Genomic DNA, 21,539 nt, shown 5'->3' on the forward strand with positions numbered 1-21,539 from the left:
AGTAGTATAACAGTGATGTACTATTGGTATTGGATTGGCACTGGTGTACCATTGTACTGCCCATACACTGGGGTATAGGTTCCTGTAGGATATAGGAATACCTCTTTGTCATACCAGGTGCTACATTGTAACGTACCAGTGATGTGTCTATATCGTACCGTACCGTACCGAATAAATCGGCCCCTGCTTTATCAAATAGTAATTAATACTGATCTCGCTTTAGTCATGATCCAGGCAATGATCTTCCAGGCATGTCTATGTCCGACTCTTAGCCTTAGACTCTCAGCCACCAACTCTGCTTCACTGCCTTATTTCACATATACGGAGAAAGAAATAAAAAGTAATAAGAGCAGCCCCAATTTCTAATCTTGATTTGCATCAATGAATATATGCCAAAATGGTTATATGTGCGCGGCAGATCATTCTCCCACAACTCAATTATTTTTTTTTTGAAATAAAATTTCATACAAGATTTTTATTTTTTCTATTCAACACTCACACGTCTCATTACGGAGTATGAAAGCATAATAATTATTATTAAGTACCATACTTTTAACATGTCTATAGACGGATTGAGTGAAAAATGCATTGTAGAAATTCTTATGCAATGCACAGCGCAACAAAATAAATTGGACGGAAATCATCAATATGACTCATTAATACCTGACTAATAATAATGATTATGTGTTCCTTTTTTTACAACATTATTTAAAAATCATTAACTCATAATAATTTGTGTATTTTGCATATATGCTAATTATAGCTTGAATAATTGTCTGCAAGCGTACGCCGTACGCTTCTTTAAATATTAGCCTTTAATAATAATATGCAAAAATTTTGTTTAATTAATCATTAAGGTGCGATTAACATTCAGGAATGGAAAAATAATAATTTGAATTGCTAAAAGTTAGCAATACTTGCTTGGTACATGAACATTAAGGTAATTGAGTTGCTCCTGTTGTGAATTTATAGCGCAGAATTTGGTTTATTGCGATTAGTTTTTTAACGTAATTTGAGAATTTGAATATTTAAGTTTTTGCCCTTTATTTTAATTCATAGTTTTAGTCCCTGTGAAAGTTGTTAACAAAACTTTGATCAATTTAGACTTTAAATAAATTAAATTCTCTTCAAATTGGAGCTTCAGATCTTCAAAAAACTTCAATAAAGCTTAATAATCATCTACAACGAATTAGTCAACAGGTAATATAAGTATTTTAAGTGATAATCACTAAATTCTTGAAATAACATGCAAATTCTTATTCTGACGTAAAAGAATCCAATCATTCATTGTGTAAACACACACAGTCTCGTCAGAAAACCAACAAAAAAGTGGCCAATTGACTCAGCAGACAGCAAAATGCATCAACGAAAACACATGTTATCCAGAATCTCGTAAAAATAAAACAACATCAAGTTCAATTAAGAAGAAAAAAAAACCAATCAACATTGGCTTGTCAATTTTTAATGGATCGCTCAATATCTATCCCATAAAACAAAAAAATATAGTCCCTGCATAAATCTAGATTAAGTCAACGTTGAAATCTCATGGAATATCTTACAATTCATCTCATGTTCAATAATCGTATTAAAAAATAATAATAATATTGGGAATGAAAAAAAAAGAGATGTTGGGTGCAGCTTGCTGTTACTGCAGAGCAAGATTAATATGCATTGATATCCAATATTTACAACAGCATACTCACACTGTTGTGCCTGGTTGGTTAATTATTGAATTATTGCTTATAGCTGCTGTTGCTTTAAGTTGTTCATTGAAATATAATTTTTTTATTAATGCATGTATGCAGAGCAAAATGCGCTTACGGGTACATTATAGCTAGGTGGCTATAATGGTCGTAATATTAGAGCAATTTATCAAAATACTTTTGACAGTTTTTGACCATTATTGGCATGACTGTGAAAATATTACACATATTATGTCTCGACAATTTGCCTAAAGCATAAAAGCGCTTTAAGCTATTGACTCATAATAAATTTCCAACTTAGTTCAAAAAAACGGAGCGCGAAAGGAAAAATAATTATTATTGAAATGTGTAACATAATGCTGTAGATAAAGATCAATTTTCCAATGGGTAATAATCAATAATTGATCGATATTTTACAAGCAATTACAACATTTTGTGCTAAAGTATTATAATTAAAGATAAATCTATTAGCGGCACTGATGAATTTGTTTATTATAATGTATATCAATCAATTTTACTGTCTTATTGTATTCCAAAATAATATTCAATTAAGTGATTGATGCAGTCAGAGTGTGGACATCTCAAATTCGAGTTTTTCGGCATTAGATTGTCGAGAACAGTTCGAACTCAACTTATTTTAAAATAAAAATTTACGTTAGAAAGAAAAGTAAAAGTAACGGTCAAAAAAATTTGAATAAAAACGACAAAAAATATTTTTGAAAAAATTTAACGGTCGTTTTTGAGACAGCCACACTCTGGATGCATTAATTAAATATTATAAAATCTCTATATGCTCAACAATAAGTACATAACATGTAAAATAATTAACCATGAAAATTCTCATTAATTTTCGTCTTAAAAAATTAAAAAGTAAACGTTGTAAGTGAAAGTTTTTCTTCTTCATAATCCATTTTGTACCCCGTGCTCGTCCAGTTGTTGAAAATGAGCAAAAAGAACAAATGAATGAATAATAAGCATTTCATATGAAGTACAATAATAATAAAATTTAATTACAAAATCACACGCATTGATGATTTGCCGGAATAAAACATTCATGTGCTTAACTAGATTCGGAATCATCAGAAATCAATGGAACAGCAATAATAGTTGTTGAAGAAAAAAAATGGAACACAACATTGAATCATTCGTGTATGAATCGACTTGCTTATTTTCATTTCTCTTGAAAAATAAAAGTATTTAGTGAGTCTATCGCAGTGGTGGACAACCTGTTTATCGTGATGTATACTAGAGTGCTGCCAAAATTTTCTGAAAATGCCAAAAAACAGTATGAACCGCAAAATGTCATTGCTGGGACAGAATCACAAGTTTCATACACCGCTCTTGATTGGAATCCGCCAGGAAAACAATAGTCAGAAGCTCTAAAAGCTACTTGACGCAGAAACAATGTCAGTTTTACATGGGGACAGAGGATTTGTACAATCTGGGTGACAGAGTCAGGAGCAGCAAATAAGCAGCAGTGGCGTAGTGGGTAGAGCGTCGGACAATCAACTCCAACAATCCGGGCCCGATCCCAGAGACAGTCTGGTCGGATTCTGTAGCTTTTTCGCTGTTTCTAGTTACACCAAATTGGTTTGTGTATTCGCGACACACAAATTGTGGCTAGGAACATTGCATTGGTAATACCTTGGGCCATGTAACTGTGCAGAGTTGGAAAAAAGCGAAACATCATTTATAACTCAGTGACAGAGCCAGCAACAGAATCAGATGAAAAGCCTTTCGTTGTAGCCTAAGCTCCAGACAATTTCCACAAACGAACATGGTTGCAGTTAGTTTGAACCGTGTGCCGTCGTGGAGTACTACCAAGATGTGCCGCAGCACTCAGGTTGCTCACCACTGACTTAGTAAGTCTATCACTTAAATATGATGAAATTTAAATTTAAATTTTTCGTAATTTTGCGAAATATTTCTTGATGAATCATCAATATTTAATAAGATTACCAACAATAACTGTGTATAAACAGTCAAAATTGTTAGATTTGAGGCTTTGCATTTTTATCGCATATTTGCGTAGTAATGAATGAATAAATTTTCATCAATCGACTTAATTTTATCACACCATATGCCTCTCATTATGTTAAAGTTTCTTTTTATCACCTGTTTATGGACATAGAATTGATAAAAAAATCTCAGGTGGGGCACTTTCATTTAAATTAATAAAACAGATTCGTTGTGGATCATCAATGTACGAAAGAGATCAACAATCAATTACGAGCCAAGCCCTTCATGCATATAGCGAGATGATGCTTTTAAAAAATTGTTTTTGATTCGATGATTTAGATGCTTGAATTTGAGTTTGTGGCATATTGCTTCATATTAGAACAATAAATTTATTAAATTAATGATTTTATGGGTTCTATCCTAACATGTCGATTGACATTTATACTCGAATAGCATAGATCGGTTAATCGATCAAAGATCAGGCAATAGAACGACGTGACTCTGACTTAGTGGCGGATATAATTTAAATTCGACACCATGCCAGAGTCACTCGAATTTGATGCCACGTTTTGAATGGATTGAACGATTTATGGACCTGTGTGTTGCGAAACTCAGCGAAAAAATGGCAATGGTCTAGTTGGTTAGGAAGTCGGGAAATTGACTTAAAAGTCGGGGGTTCGATCCCAGGGAATCTCTAATGGAATTCGGTTGCTTTTTCGCTGTTCTAGTCACACCAACTCGGTTTATGTATTCATGACACACAAATTGTGGCTAGGTATGTTAAATTGGAGCATTTGTACGCGATTCCGACTGAAACTTACCATCAATTAGTAAATCAGATCTAAGAATTCAAAAAGTACACATCGGAACCCGAGTCATTCCTTATCTAATTAATGATTCCTGTAAAACTTGAATATTTTGGTATACTAGCTTAAGAACTTCCATTTCAAAGAGATCCACTGGAGCCACACCTAAAATTCTTCAAAATAAATCAAAATACCCGCAATTTACAACTTAGAAGACACCGACTTATGCTAAATGTCCAGCCAGTTATTTAAAAGGAATAACTCACCTTGCCATATGTATTCATATTTCCATTCACATATCGATTAGCCTCTGCTCGTCCACTTAATAATGCTCCTGTTTTTGCATCAATGTGTTGCCATTCATGAACTTCTCGCTTAAATGGTGCATTATTGCTGTTACCACTTAATGCGACGACTTCCATTGTACTAATCATATTGATAAATAGATATGCAATAATGAGTTAAATGCATTTAAGTTAAGTTGAGATTCACAAGTCAAAATACCAGACAGGTAAAAGGCTTCTTTCACATTTTTAAGTAACAGACTTTGTTTGGGTAACTTAATGTAAGTAAATGGAAATTGCAACAATGAAGAAGTAAAGTGCAGTATGAAAAATCTTAATTGATTTCCATTGTATTATGCCAATTAACGTATCTTCTCACTCTGAGGTAAAGATGTTATTTTAGTATTGCCGACAGCTCTTACCTGTTTGTAAGGTTAAGCTGCCGCAACAGCAGCTACGAGATAATGATATTTTTTTGATGAGTCTATTGTGTGATGTTTACAGTCTACAGACAATTAATTTTTTGCAATTTTTTTTCTATAGTCTAATGTCCTGTATTTGAGATTGAATGTTATAACAAGCCGCAAGCAATTTTAGAGTCTGGTTTTTTGAGTTTTTAATAAGATTTTAAGTTAATTAACTTTAGTTTTTGCAAAATTATGGTAATTTAACTTTAAATAAGAACTTTGAAATTGAACTACAAAGTTTGAACTTCAAAATGTTTACATATTGATATGTAAATGATGTGTAAATCATAAATTATTTAAATTTAGCTTCTTCTTGTGCTTCATTATGGTTTCAATTCAATATTTGTTACTCAAAAGAGCTTTTCTGTGTTGCCGAATTGATCAATGCTATTTAACCTATCAAAACTAATCAAAACTGAACATGATTTTACAAAAATCAAACTTTATTGCTTCAATTAAAAAGTTCAAGCTTGTGTAACACTTTATGAACCATCTTTTATTCTCTCCATTTCTAAGAAATTCAAGTCCATAAAGTCTTTTCTATCGAAAATATCTTAAAACAAAGACCTCACACTATTCGATTCTACACAAATGTGCGAAAAAATATCTGGAATATCGATACGGTAGCTATGCTGCCTACTAAAATATTTACTTAATATATGAACAATATAAGAAAGAAGACGTGCGAAGTTGATGATCGATGCACATCAGTGCCATTTAACGTTGTACATTGAAAGAGTTATTTTTTTCATAACAATATTGATTATTGGAACTGCTAGTTTTTTCTTAGTAAAGCATTCAAATTGATGCGAATTTGCAAAAAAAGGAGTTATAAGCAGTGAGTAAAAAACCGTTATTGTCACGACTTTAAAGATGTTTTTAACTCAACGTCAAGTAAATGTGTGGGGTAAAGCAGAAATATTGATTATTTGTCCCCAGGGAGTACTTGTGCTTGTTGTTATAAATCTGTTCACTTTTTCAGTTTAAGATGAATGAAAAAAGCAGAGACACAAGAGAGAAAAAAGAATGATCAATTGGTGTCATGATCGCTCATAAAGTGAATATATTTTATACAGATATATAAAGATTTACGAGATTTCAATTCAGGGACGATATACGTGCTATGATGTGGTAGGCTTTGATTGCATCATCCAGCATGTATTCATTGTCGCAAAATTTATTTACTATTGCGTTGTGTGCTGTTTTTTTTTGTGGTTCATTTATTTTACTGAAAAGATGTTTCGTTTTGAGTATTCAGTTTACGTTCTGTTTGTAACAAATCATGTGCTGATGGATGAACTTTTCAGACTACATGTTGTAAATAAAATTCATGTGATCAGCTATATATTGCGTGAGGTTTTAGTTTGAGTTGAACATTTATTTTTATATGTACATAGTAGGGGTGTATTAAGGGGGTACTTGAGTGATCTTCAAAGATGTCTGAAGGATGAGTTCTTATAATTGAAAGAATAAACTTAACCTAAAAGGCTCATGGCTAGTAAAAGTCTGAAAATAACCCGAGTCGACAAAAATTCTTTAAAACTAGTTAATGGTAAGTTAATGCCCAGTTGATGACTAATTCAAACGTATTTTTATCTACTCGGTTACCGTCCTCAGGAAGGGGTGACTCCGGCTTGGACTCAAATTTAGCCTAATCCAGTTACACGCTGTAATCGCATAGGTACTGGGAACAAACTGTTCGGAACCTTACTACTTCTAATGTTCTAAAGAAAATGTCCATTTTACCACAAATTGGCCCGAGTGGGAATTGAACCTACGTCCTATTATTTTCAGTGACATGCTCCTACCATTGAGCTACTGGGGGTTGTTAGGGAGCGTGACACAAAGCATACTTAATTTTTATTTCTTCATAAAGTGCTCATTACACAGCTCTTATCGTTGTATTTGACCACGGCACAAATACAACAGAAAGCCCCCTGATCCTCCCTGATTGCACCTCTATATAGCAACAAAAAAAAAAAAAAAATGATTTCTGATGTCTATTCACGACAACTGCTACCTCTTAGATTCAAAATTAATTTTGTTAATTAATCCAATTTCACGCTATTGAATCTCGAGGTGTTGCACGTAACCAATAAGAGCTAAAACGAATCGCAGACTTTAAATCAGTAGATTCTCAGTAGGAAATTCTGTTTAAAGATGGATCGTTTGTCCTCTAGACTAACTAACTTGTGTCATTCTCAGAATGTCAAATTTTAAATTATTGCTTCATACATCCGAAATTATTATTCTTTTAAATCAACACCCATAAAAAATTAGGATCACTGACAGAACAACACTAAAGTAACACCTAACAGAGAATATGAATCAGTTGAAATGTATTCATCCACATGTAGAATTGTGATTTGAATGCACAAAAATTATAATAAGATAATGAGTTAAAAGCTTGAGTGCTAATAAAATCAGCGCATTTTAATAAAGCACAGTTGCAAAATTAGCCAATAAAAAATAAACAGTTTAGAAAAAAAAATCTACGAAGTCGTCGTTCATAAATTAAAAAATCGATAAAACTTCAGATTAAAGTGGTTTTTAATACCGTTAAAAAGAACACCGACTAATAATCTCAAGAACTGTAATCAAATGAAAATCAGATTTGCTGGATATTTGCGGTAGTTTGCTGGGGATAATCATGAATAGTCAGTATTGGATTTTGTTTCAACAGGAAATGCTTATTAGCATATTTTAGAATAAAATGAAGGAAGATACAAATTGAGTTAAAGATATTTTGTATCAAAAGTGTATTCAGTAACAATTTCGCATCTTTAGTGCATTCAGTAACAATTTCGCATCTTTAGTGTATTCAGTAACAATTTCGCATCTTTAGTGCATTCAGTAACAATTTTGCATCTTTAGTGTATTCAGTAACAAATTTGCATCAAAAATGCATTCAGTAACAATTTTGCATCTTTAGTGTATTCAGCAATTTTTTCGCATCTTTAATGTATTCAGTAAAAATTTTGAATCTTTATTGCATTCAGTAACAATTTTTCATATTTAGTGTATTCAGTAACAATTTCGGATCTGTAGTGTATTCCGTAACAATTTCGCATCTTCAGTGTATTCAGTAACAATTTTGCATCTTTAGTGCATTCAATAACAATTTTGCATCTTCAGTGTATTCAGTAACAATTTTGCATCTTTAGTTTATTTAGTAACAATTTTGCATCTTTAGTGTATTCAGTAACAAATTCGCATCTTTAGTTTATTCAGTAACAATATCGCATCTTTAGTGTATTCAGTAACAATTTCGCATCATTTTTTTCGCGTCAAAAATAAATAGTTTTGCCATAACTCAGCCAATTGTTTCAAATTTCTTTTAATTAATGCATTCTCAACATTTACACGATAATTTTACCCCAAAGGCTTTTGTTCATAAAGTAATAAATTTTAAAAATTATTCCAATTAATTTCACACAGCGTCAAGCTTGTAATGTCTAAATAGGATTATGGGCAAAGTACTGTTAAATAACTACAATGTATAAGGCGTCAATAAAAAATCTGAGAATCTAATCCACAACTCATCGCCATGTAAGGAATAGAAAAAAAAATGTCGGCATATCAACAATGAAAGCACGAAAGCATCCAATAATGTGAGTTAACCTAAAGTCAATCAAGTTTATGTATGTATATCTATATAAGTCTGTCTAGACGGACAAACAAACTTAAATGGACACTATTGAGGTGCCTTTTTTTGTATGAAAATGTTTTGTAGAAAATATTGTTTGAAATCTCATTTTGGCATGTCGTGCAAATTTTTTAGGCAAATCAAGAAAATGTAAGGAATTTTTTGGGGGGGATGATCAGAAGTGATGTCTGACGCTACTGAGTAGAGTTTTCAATCCCGGGATCAAAATGTATGTAATCCCGGGATTCAATCCCGGTGTTGGGGTGTTTTGTGGCTATTTATTATTGAATTTGTGAGGGTGCGCAGACCAATGCACTCTGTAGTGCCTTAATTTTATGGTGGGGATCCAAACTACTTCTTTGATGACATTACTGCCAGAAACCTTCAAAGAGAGTCTGTCAGATGCGTTTCCACTCCATATGATTCGAAAAAGGACTGGGATAAAAGTTTCTCAAGCCAAGATTCGAACCCACGACCGCTTGGTCGATATCGCAATAATAAATAACCAAATCACGAAGTCATTATGCCACCGAGCCGATTCGACTCAATAAAGTTGGCTCAAAAATTATTCAACTTAAATCATTGACATCATTTAAGTACGGTCCCTCAAAAATTTCCATAGCATTTCTAACCATGTTTTACTGATTTCTAAACTGTCTATTGTTTTATCTTTCACGCGTTTATAATGATCGGCTATTTTTGTCTAATAGAAATTACCATTGAAGGCCACATTAGATCTACAAACAATAGCCGATAAAACTGTCTGCGAATTCTGATACACATTATCATCCATCCAGAATACACAGTGACATAAATACTATATGTGTTGACATTATAAAGTGATCATAAACTACTTGAGTAAATGGCACATTAAGAATTAAATGCTATGACATTAAGAAAATTGAATTAAATTAGTTCTACTGTATATACTTATTTCTACGGTATCGTACGTTAATGGCGTTTTTGTGTGCACAACCATGTTGACAATTATTGCGAAATTTTTGAATGTTAGGCATTGCCAAAAAAAAAGTTTCGATCTTGCAATCGGAATGACATTCGGAAAATAAATTGGGTGTTTAAGCTTTGATAACACGTTAACCTGAATTTCTGTACACGCAAAAAAGTCTTGAGCAATTCCTTCGTTTTTTGAAATTCATACCCACAAGCTTACAAGCTATGGAAATTAAATTTTAAAACTTTTTCAAATGAGGAAATTCAATAAATTTTCTAAAACAGAACAAGTTTCGAGGAATTCTAAAAAAGTTTTTATTTACTCAACGATACTTTGTAGAAACAATAAACTTTCCATTTAAGTACGTTCAGGAGTACGTAGGTCATACTCAGTAAACATCATTTTGAAAACAAATAAAATTAATTAACTCCTGAAATATTTATGTGATGTTTTTTAGGAAGGTATGGAGAGGTATGGGGAACGTTCGTGAATTAAGTAACGCTTAGGAGTTAAGAAGTTATAGCAAGGCTTAAAGTCGAATCGGATATTGTACATAAGGAAAAGTCGACTCAAGTCTACTCGACTCCATTTAACAGTTGAGTCGAGAACGAACTTTGGGTTATAGGGGTAACAGTTAGGGGGTATATGGAATAACCCTTTAATTAGGGTGTATCATCCCGTCCGACACAAATAAAGAAGGCTTCGCCATGGATCTTTTAGAACTCTGCCAAGAGGTTTTTTAGTACCCAATGCTCAAACACCCGTAAGGACGCCAAACGGAGTCAGCTTCCATTTAATATTAGTAGCAGAGGTTTAACGGAGTCTTAAAAGCTCCATTGCGAAGCCTTCTTCATTAGTGTCACTCGAGCACTATACCAAACCAGTGATGTATCTATATCATTCCGTACCCCCCTCAGAGAAATCTGCTCCTTATTTCTTAAAAATCATTAATTAAGCCACACATGTCTAAAAGTCTGCTTCATTAACCAGACAACTTACTAAAAATAGCAACTCTAAGCAAATTTAATGAGCATTAAAAGTAAATTCCACAACAATTCAAAATATTATTAAATAAACATCCTCAGAAGCCTTAACAGATAATTCTCATCCCATTTAATTAATTAAGCTTGCAGTTTATATTCTCCATTCAATCCAATAAACTGCGCTATTGTCTGCCATTTTCGTTTCAAAATAAATATTTAAGGTTAACAACAGACAGATCTTTAAATAGTCAGTATCACAAAAAAAATCTTTCATGCCCCTCATCTTTGTTTCAAGACATAAGGTAGATATTTATACATTTTGGTGCTGTTTGTGCTTCATTAAAATCTTTATTTTCATAAAAAAATTTGCGAGCACAAAAAAACGAAACGACTTTGTGACAATTGTTGTCTTTTCCAAAATTGGTAAGGCATTTTATGAGTGTCTGTCGATGTGAAAAAAGGATTAAATAAAAATAAGAGTTTTTTATAGACAACATTGCGAATTGCAATTTCCTCATTTTTTATATTCTTCAATATATTATGTTTTATATCTGCACCATCGTACCGAGCGACACAAATAGCTTCTAACAGAAAAAGAGTCCGCTTATAGGTACCGTAGTGGTCTTTCTATAACATGAAAGCATACTTTTTGTCTGTTAGTGGACGAAGGCTCCTTTTATTAGCACCAAATGGAAGCTGCCTGTTTTTGACAGTCATATGGACGTCAAACAGAGACGGCCCCTATTTGGTAGCCATATGAACGTGTCAAATGAAGGCGGCACTTAATTAGCAGCCATATAGACGTACCAAACAGAGTTGGAATCAATTTGGCACCCATATGGACGTAAAACTGAGACGACAGCCATATAGACGTCAAACTGAGACGGCAGTCATATGGACGATAAACTGAGGCTTCATCCAATTGTTGTTTATAAAAGAGATTTAGCAGAGTGAGTTGAGGTGGCTCGGTGGTCGAATGGTTTCGTACTTCGTGACCTAATAGTTGTGATACCAACCAAGCGGTCATGGGTTCGAGACTCGGTAGGAGAAACATTTTCATCTGTCCTTTTTCGAGTCGTATGCAGTGGAAATGACACTCACAGCATCCTGTATGTAGGTTAGAGACAAAAAGCAGACAATAGCGTCAACATAGGAGTGATTCTGAGGTTCTGATCCAACTGTAGATCTATTAAGTGCAGTGATCTGACGCACCATTACTCATTAGCCTCGAAATGCCCTAGCACAGATCTGGATCTCAATGGTCTGAAGAGCTAGTAGGCATCCATTAGCGGAGTCTTATTTAGAATCTGGAATTGGCAAACAAAAGCCAGCGATAGAGCTGGTTTCAGGCGACACCTATGACGAAGTAAGTATGTAAGCTGAGACTTAAAGGCTCCATGGTGAAGACTTCTTAATTTGTGTCACTCGGTCGTATCGTAATTGTGAATTAAATGAAATGTATATATCGTTTTGAAATCAAAATAAATATCGAATATGCGCGCCACAATCTACACGCAATTAAATGAAGTCAATTTAAAGAGATATTTATTATGGAGCATGTATGTATGTATATATCACACTGAAGTATTGAGCATTACACACCACACATAGTACACATAGCAAGACAGCACACAAAACTACCAAAAATGGTTACAAACGAGATAGATAGGTAAGGCATAATAATATTAAATATTCTTACGATTGAGAGACATATTGCAATTATTTTATGTATGTAAGTAAGTCTTGTGGCATTTGGCTATGTCATAAAAAAGCAATTTTTCAACTCTTAACTTCCAATTCCAAAAACAACAAAAAAAAAAAAATGAATTTATTAAGAAACTCCTTCAAATTGAATTGAATCCGAGAAGAAGAAAAGCAGTTGCAAGAATAGAGGTTCCAAAAAAAAACTTCAATTCATATCATGTCATAAATCATATCTGAGGTTATTGAATGATTCATACAATTCAGTTCAATAATAATCATGTTAAGTTTATTGCTTTTTGAGATTTTTATTATGCATTTTTTTATAGATTTTTAACAAGGTAAGACACAAGAGTCATAGTTTTTTTGGTACTTGTGGTAAATCTATTCAGTTTATGACTTTTAAATGGTAAAATGACTAGAAATAGTAATGAGGTCAATCTGTTTGTAAACAGGTACTTGCTTTATAGATTCCCACCTGATGTGAGTCTGGTTTAGCTAATTGTCTTGAACATCTGAAAGAGTTGTTGTTGAATGGGAGATCTAGATCAAGATCTGATCAGATGAAGCAAATTTGGGGAGGTTTGAGTTGAAATTAACAGCATCTACAGTAAAAGACTAGCACGAAGTCGGCCATAGAATTCTTGGACTGAGGCTGTTGAAAGAGACTGTAGAGCACTTGGTATTGAAAATTGACTAAGGTCAGCCAGCGAAGGAACTAGTTTCAGATGTCAATGAAGAAAAGCCATGGATCGCCACTGGATGATATGTATGCCCAGCGAAGTATAGGAAGAAAGAACTAGCTAAACATGATGAACATGGTCGTGAGTATTGGTCTTAGCCTACTCTGCTTAATATCTAGAAAGTAAACTCTGAGTTTAGTACGGAACGTCTGTACATTGGCTATAATCTCCATAAGAAATGATAGCACTTGTAGCAAAAAATCACGTAGACGTCCAAAGAACTCTTGGATGGAAGCTATCGATAGAGGTAATAATGCATTTGGAATCGGAGATCAACAAGCAGTTGTCAGCAATAGAGCCAGTTTTAGGCAGCATCCATGAGTCACAATTGAGCTGTCCTGCCAGCGAAGTAAGTAAGTAAATAATGCTTATCATTAATGAACTAAAACATCCAACCTTTCAACATTCCAGAATCCCTAACTCAATCAAATATTAAGAAGAGCATTCAAATATAAATGAGTTTAAATTTGGTTGAATATTTAGGTTGAATGCAACAGCAGCAACAGCAAAAAAAAACACACTAACGACTACAAAAACAAAAGCCAAAATGCAAATGCTTCAAATGAATCGCACAAGACACAGCACACAAAAAAAATGCATGACTGAATTCATAAAATTAAAATTTCATTTCAATCTCTTCTTATTCTCATTCGTCGTCAAAAAACTGAAATGAAGTTGCTTAAATATATAAATTCTTGATGACATCAGGGAGGAATCAATTGAAATGAAAATGAATGTAATTGTTAGTCATAAGGAAATACCTTCGCACGTTTATAATCAAATCGTGAGATATGAATCATTTGGAATTGTACCTAAAATGGAGGAAGAGAGAGAGACACAATATTTACATAAACATCGTTCAGACAATTAGCAGAGATTTACAATTTAAATTTTTTGCGATACAAACAGCGAACCAGTTTTGTAAAATAATAATAAACAATTTTTTATTTGATTTTAATGGAAAATATAAAGAAGACAAATAAGAAGATTGTTTTAAATGAGGGGATTTTGTTGTTGGAATTGAATGTTTTTATGACTTAACTTTTGCAGATGAAATTTGATGAGTTTTTGGCTTTGAAAATTCAATTTTTAGGTTGGATGTTGCTCAATAGCTATTATTTCTATTGAAAGTGTATTCAGTGATGAAATTTTGCTCACAAAGTACATTCAGTAACAAACAGCATTCAGTGACAAAATTTGTCCCAAAAAGTGCATTCAGTGACAAACATCTTCACAAAAGTGCGTTCAGTAAAAAAATTTGTCTAAAAAAGTGTATTCTGTGACAAAATTTGTGTCAAAAGTGCATTCAGTGACAAAATGTATCTCAAAAAGTGCATTCAGTGACAAAATTTGTCCCAAAAAGTGCATTCAGTGACAAACATCTTCACAAAAGTGCGTTCAGTAACAAAATTCATCTCAAAAGTGCATTCAGTGACAAACTTTGTCTCAAAAGTGTATTCAGTGACAAAATTTTACTCAAAAGTGCATTCAGTGACAAAATTTATCTCAATAGTGTATTCAGTGACAAAATTTGGCTCAAAAAGTACATTCAGTGACAAAATTTATCTCAAAAAGTGCATTCAGTAACAAAATTTGTTCTCAAAATGCATTCAGTAACAAAATCAAATTCAAAAAGTTCGTTCAGTAAAAAAATCTAGCTTCAACAGAACCTTCAGTGAAAAAACTCTCAACTAACTGAACCACAGCATCCAAAAAAATCTAAAGATCACTTCCATAAAAGGCAGTCAATTAACTACAATTGCAATGCTGATGTTTGCCATAAAATTTTAACGTTACATTTACCTCCGTAAATAATTTTTAAACATTTCCCCTGTTATTTATATTCAATATTGCATGCAATTAATAAAACACCCAAAATGATTTATGAAGTCAGTCGCAAAACAAGCTAAATAAAAAGTTATGTCATATAAATTATTTCACGATAAAGTGTATTTTGTCAATGAAAATCTTAAGCTATAAGTAAGTCTTGTCGAAAAGGAATATATTATTTTTGTGAGAGTGTGAGACTATCCGCCTACACATGCTACTGCCATTCATTTATTTCGGTCGCTATTATGGCATGTGAGACAAATAAAAAATATTTTTTTTTTCCTTGTTAATTTTTGGATTTAAAAAAATATAAAGTATAATGGAGAGAAAAATAAATAAAATTGAATAAATATAACATTAATAAATAGAGTATATTGATAACTCAATGTTCCATTTATCGATATATGTTTCAATTCCGTTTAAACTGTAAATTAAATATTGATGTGGATAATAATTTAGATGAAAATTAGCACAGCGAGGTGATAACAATACAATTAAAAATCAATTGGCACGATAAACGTGGGATGAAAAAATATTTATCGATAGTGGTCATGGTCAGAAGTGTAGTTAGGGATTTTGGAGGTATTAGAGACAGGGGTGTAGCTAGAAAAAAACCAGACCGTTTTTTTTTTGAGATTTGTTTAAAAAAGATACAAAAAATTTAAAAATTAAAAAATTCGTTAAAAATAAACAGGTTTGCAATTCTCTGAGGGGGCCCGTGCCTTCAATGATCTTCTCTAGGCTACGCCCTTGATTGTGGGATAAATTTTTCAATTTTGGAGACTGATTATTAATGTTACAGAATCATAAACTTTTTTCAAAAATGAATACCCTAAATTCCGATTGTTTAAATCAGATCTATCCCCTCTCTCCCCCTGAATGTAATAAGTGAACGACCCCTTGGGGTATTTACTAAGGTTTTTTGAGAATTATTCCTAGTTGCTGCTATTGCTACATTCGAGCGGCACAATGCGACATACCGTATATTTTGCCATAAAAATGAGTCGAAATCAGCCGTCACGGTAGCGTTAAATGGTGGATAATCATTAATTCTTCGCAACACACTGGGTTAGTAAGCCTCGACTAAAACCATACATGTTGTACGGTTCATAGAATTTTTAAAAACACCGCTGAACACAGCGTCAAGACAACTTCGTGTTTTACCGTTAATATGCCGATATAGCGGTTCCAAAGCAAATGTGGTGTGCTCTAGTAAATACACTGCGCTGTTCTAGACAGGATAAAGCTCGAAGTCGACTCCAAGACCATTTGAATATTGTATGGAGTCGAGTCGACTAGAATCGACTTTTTCATACAAAATACGAGTCGACTTCGACCTCTAACACAGATCACCAATACAAGAGGAAGAACTAACTACACCCCTGCACTAAGCCTACAATGATATTGATAAATTGAGAAAAATGAGTCCAAAAACAAAAAATGCGGCTACAATATAATTATATCATTACTGAAAAAAACATCCTGCTCGCAACTTTTGCTGCCTATCCGTTACCAAGGCAACTACAATTTAATAATACTGAGAATAAAAACAGCTATAAGAATGAGATGAATAGGTACACGAGAGACGAAAACAGAGAGAGAGTAAAGAATATGGAAAGAGGAAATGATTCTCAATTGATCATTTGAATTGTTGTTGCCATTGCCGTCTGTCGAGTCATTCCTATATTATAATATCTCTCTTCAAAAAAAAAAGCATTTATTGACCTCTCAATTTCCTTTTATAGCCAAAACAACTTAAGTCTTCAAAGAAGTCTAACAAAAACGAAAAAAGAAATTGTTCATAAATATTTTATATCCATTTTGTAGTGTGTTTCGCGTATCAATTAGTGTGTGATGTCACGCTTAAACATTTGCGAATATAGATACTCAATCGATACATTGGACTATTACAAGAAAAGCATTTATATGCTACAAATCAAATTATGACCAAGACAAGTTAAAGAAAAGCCATTTGGGAATGATTTGCATGTTGTGAATTCTTTTGTTTCTGATTTATTAATTGAGTTTTTTTCTTCTAGAGGTGTGCCAATGGTATTGATATTGTAGTGAAGGATTAATATTGAGCTTTGATCTTGAACTGAGTTTCAATAAATGGTGTTTTTTGAAATTTGAAATTTAACGGTTTTTTGAAACTTGAATCAATTTTTTATTGATCAAAAATTTAAAATGCAACAGTTTTATGAAATTTAAATTAATTTTTTTACTGATCAAAATTTTGAAATTTAACGACTTTTTGAATTTCAAATCAGTTTTTCCACATATCAAAAATTTGAATTTTAGCTGTTTTTTTAAATTTAAAAAATTTTTTTTAAAAGATCAAAATTTTGAATTTTACAACGGTTTTTTAAAAATTTAAATCAATTTTTTCACCAAACCGTATCTTTTCTTGAACAACTAGTCATTTTTTACAGCAGCACCTTCAAATTTTGCACCTCAATCTACAATCGAAATTGCTCCCACATGATCCACATACATTTATCATTGGAAAGTATGTATGCCTCTATATATAATAATTTTTGGATATCAATTGACCTCGAATATGAGTTTCATGTTTTGATGCCTGTTTGTCTGATATCTGACTGGCAAATCTCGACACATATTTTACACCTCAACATAAAGATTGAATTAAACTAGCATTAAGCTGATTGAATATATGTATTATTTGTAGACCTATTGTGCTTATTTAAACACACATATGTCTAAGTTAGACTTTTTTCATTTGCAGAGACAAATGCCTTGCTAAAAACTTATACAAAAAGATCTCAGATCATTTTTTACTTTGTTCCATTCAGAGTTGCAAAACCGGCACCTGTCACAGGCAAAAACCGTACAATTTCGAAATAATTTGTATGGTTTTGTAAGGAAAAACTTGAAAATCATACACATTATCAAGAAATTGTACGGTTTTTGCCTATGACAGATGCCTGTTTTGCAACTCTGGTTCCATTCAACTTCCACTCACTCTCTTAGCAAGTATACATTACCACATACAACAAGAGTCTAAAATTGTCGTGCACAAGACTGAGATTTTTGCTTGGGCGATATTATAAAACCATACATTTGCTTTCAGAGTTTTTCAACTTCTTTCATTTCATTTCTTCATTCGTCGTCGTTGTCGTCGTCGCAATATTTCTTTTAAAAAATAAGGTTTATATATGAGTCAAGAAGTTATGGAATTTTGCAAAGGAATGAGAATGTTTCGCTAAACAATATGCTTCATTTGTAATGTGAGCCACTGAAAATGATCGTAATAATAGCTTTTAACTGCTGCGTGCGCGTTCAATGGCATTTTTTTATTCTTCATCAAACAAAAATAAAAACAACAAATTGCCGAATCAATGATTTTTTTCGGTGAGTTACGGTTACTGTGTGGTAGCATTACATTTTAGTTTTTGAAGAGGAGTTATTCACATAATAGCATTCTTTTCTTTTCTTTTTTGCATCATAACATGGCACATTTCACACAACATCATAACATAGATAAAGAAGAAGTGAATGAGTGATGACGACACAACATGAAATCATTATTTCTCTATTGACATTATTTTTCTCATCTTTTTTAGTTCGTTGTGAAGTAGTTTAAAACTTGTGAAATATTATATTATAGTTCTTGAAATTAGAAGTGGAAGTTTAGATGAAAATAGATTTGCTTATAGAGTTTGAACTTTTCGATAGAATTTTTTTGTTATGATTAACTTGATTTTGTTCAAACTTTTGATTAGCTCTATGCAAAAAATGCATGAATATCAAATCAATACAAAATTATTCAAGTTGGTACATCAAGCTAATTTTGACACTAAACATTGCAGAACATTAAGAGTAATGCAAAAACATTCAAACTGTTGCATCAGAAGTCGAAATTGTTGCAAAAACATCAAAATTGAAGTAAAAACATTTAAGTTGTTGCATCAAAAGTCAAAACTGATGCAAAAGCATTCAAACGGTTGCATTAAAAATTAAAATTGATGCCAAAACATCAAAACTGATGCAAAAACTTTCAAATTGTTCTAAAAACAGACAAAATTGATAAAGATTGTTGATTCAACAGTGAAAATCGATGCAAAAACATTCAAATTGTTGCAAAAACAGTTAAAATTGTTGCAAGAACATCAAAATTGATATAAGAACAATAAAGTCGATATTGGATGTTTTAATTGATCATCTTTTGTCAAAATTGATGCAAATACATTGTTCTATAAACAGTCAAAATTGAAGCATATACATTCAAAATTTATGCTACAACAGTCATAATTGATGCAAAAACATTTAAATTGTTTTACAAACAGTTAAAATTGATGCGAAAACATCAAATTGGTCCAATAACAATAAAATTGATGCAAATACGTTCAGATTGGTTAAAATTGATTTAGAAACATTAAAATTGATGTTGAATTTTTGAATTGATCTTCTTTTATCAAAATTGATGAACAAGAACCGCAAGAACTCATCAAAAATGTATTCAATCATAATTTTGAAGATGTTTAAGAACCAATTTTACAAATTGGAAATTGGTTAACAGATTTTGCAAAATAAGCACCAATCATATAACTGGACATAAATTTTCAAAATCCACACTAAATTCTTGATATCTTAAATCATTTACTACATTACATTACCCTTTGACAGATCGACCCAAAAAATACTATGATCTCCTATGATACAATGTACCTAATAAATCAGTACATAACTAATAATGCTAGGTATAGATGGAAGTACCGATAACAGACTTCAAACGAGAACACAGATAGGACGATTAAAGAACAAAGTCAAGAAAAAAGAATTAACTGTTTTTCATTTTGCCTCTTTTCCATGTCTGATTCTGAATCGTATTCTCGACATGTAGTTTTCTTATTCATTTTACCTTTTTCAGCACTCTTAAATTCACAATTTTTTTTTATTTTTTTTATTTTATTTTCTTCTTTTTCCTTCTCAAACTTTATATTTATTCTTTTTTTTTCTTATATTTCTTTTGCAACTTTTTTTTCTTTCTTTCTTCTCTTTATCAGGCACAACAGTTTTCTTCTTTTATTCTTCGCGGAACGGAACTTAAGAATGATTTTTTTCTTCCTTTACAAAAAAAAATTTCTCTTTTTTTTGCATGTATAAAAAAATTTAAACTTTTTATGTTTTTTAACGTCGACAGATCTTTTCAATTCTTAAATTAAAATATGAAATTTAAAAAAAATCTATCTTCACGTTCCCGTACACGATCTGTAAAGAATTGAAAACTCTTTGAAACTTGTTAAAAAAAAATTTAAAAATTTCTTTAACTTTTCGTTAAATTCAACTTATTTCGTTAGCTGCTGAAGTTGGACTAAACTTGTTGCGCGCTCTCTCTTCTTTCCTATTTCATATTTTTTTCTTTTACTTTACAGCTTTATGTGTGTATCTAAAAGAGTTCATTGCTTATAAAATAAAAATTCAACATTTACAGCTTTAAAAACATGCATACATGTATGTTTGAGTGTTTAAAGTTGAGTCTTTCGGAGAGACTTTCAGGGAAGTGGAACTGTATGTTTGATATTAAATAATGTGAGATATTATTTACATTGCGTGCTATCGATAAACAAATGTACACATTTTTACTTTAACAAAAGAACTATCTTTTTTATTGTTCATTGTCAGTTTTTTTTGTCTGTTATCTGTTCTGTTAAAGTAAATATTTAGCAAGTGATGAATAAAAAATAATAGAAATGAAGTGATAAGAAGAAGTTTGTTAACATTAAAATTTAAATTTTCACTTATTTTTTGAAGTAATTAGCGTATGCAATGGAGAGATATGCAGTATTTTGATGATTCTATTGCAATGCAACAGATGATCTTATTTGTGAAATCATGGACAAGATATGCCCTGGAGGGTTGTTCCAGTTTTGATGATTAGTTCCATTTGATCCACTGTGAATCGTAGGGAGTTATTAAAACGGTTGAACAGGCTTCTGTTCCATACCAGAACGGATTAAATACCGTCTAAGGGAGAAAGAATGGAGGTGAGAGGGGGTTTGGTACGGAAAATTAGGAGAGTCTACAATTTTGTTTTGGCGTCCAAATTCAGGCTCAGGGTTTAATTATAAGCGTTCCCTAACAAGCAAAGAGACTTATTTTAGGTACCGTAGTGGTATTTCTGTAGAACCAGCTTTAGGCGTCATCTGAGTATTTCTGCATCATAAGAGCATTTTCTTTGTCTGTTTCGATTGGGGAATAGGAGAGACTGGTCTGAAAATCCAAAATCCTATTTTTAGTGCAACGTAATTTAGGAAACGATTCCTAAAATATATAGCTACCAGGAAAATTTATGTTAAATAGAAATGCTAGACATCCCCATAAATCACATCAACAGTTAAACAAACAAACTCGATAAAATGCAACTGAAATCCAAAACTTCAAAATCAACAAATTTTTTATCTTTATTTACTTTTTTTGACTATTTGCATTCTTATCTTACAT

The 21,539-nt window shown here is 32.2% G+C and overlaps 1 protein-coding gene across 2 annotated transcripts in view; it reads right to left on the minus strand.

Moving 5' to 3' along the window:
* Nucleotides 1-20,392, minus strand: part of LOC139091090 (uncharacterized) — a 36,575-nt gene extending 16,183 nt beyond the window's left edge. For both annotated transcript variants that reach the window (XM_070641030.1, XM_070641029.1), the window contains exons 1-2: nt 19,957-20,392; nt 4,735-4,894 (exon numbers count right to left, since the gene is read on the minus strand). In XM_070641030.1, coding sequence (XP_070497131.1) covers nt 4,735-4,890 — 156 coding nt within the window. In that variant the 5' untranslated portion in view covers nt 4,891-4,894; nt 19,957-20,392. The remainder of the gene's footprint in view (nt 1-4,734; nt 4,895-19,956) is intronic.
* Nucleotides 20,393-21,539: the final 1,147 nt, after the last annotated feature.

Source organism: Chironomus tepperi, unplaced genomic scaffold, assembly GCF_022539635.2.
Source record: "Chironomus tepperi strain 1889 unplaced genomic scaffold, CSIRO-AGI_Ctep_v1 contig_223, whole genome shotgun sequence".
Classification (NCBI taxonomy): domain Eukaryota; kingdom Metazoa; phylum Arthropoda; class Insecta; order Diptera; family Chironomidae; genus Chironomus; species Chironomus tepperi.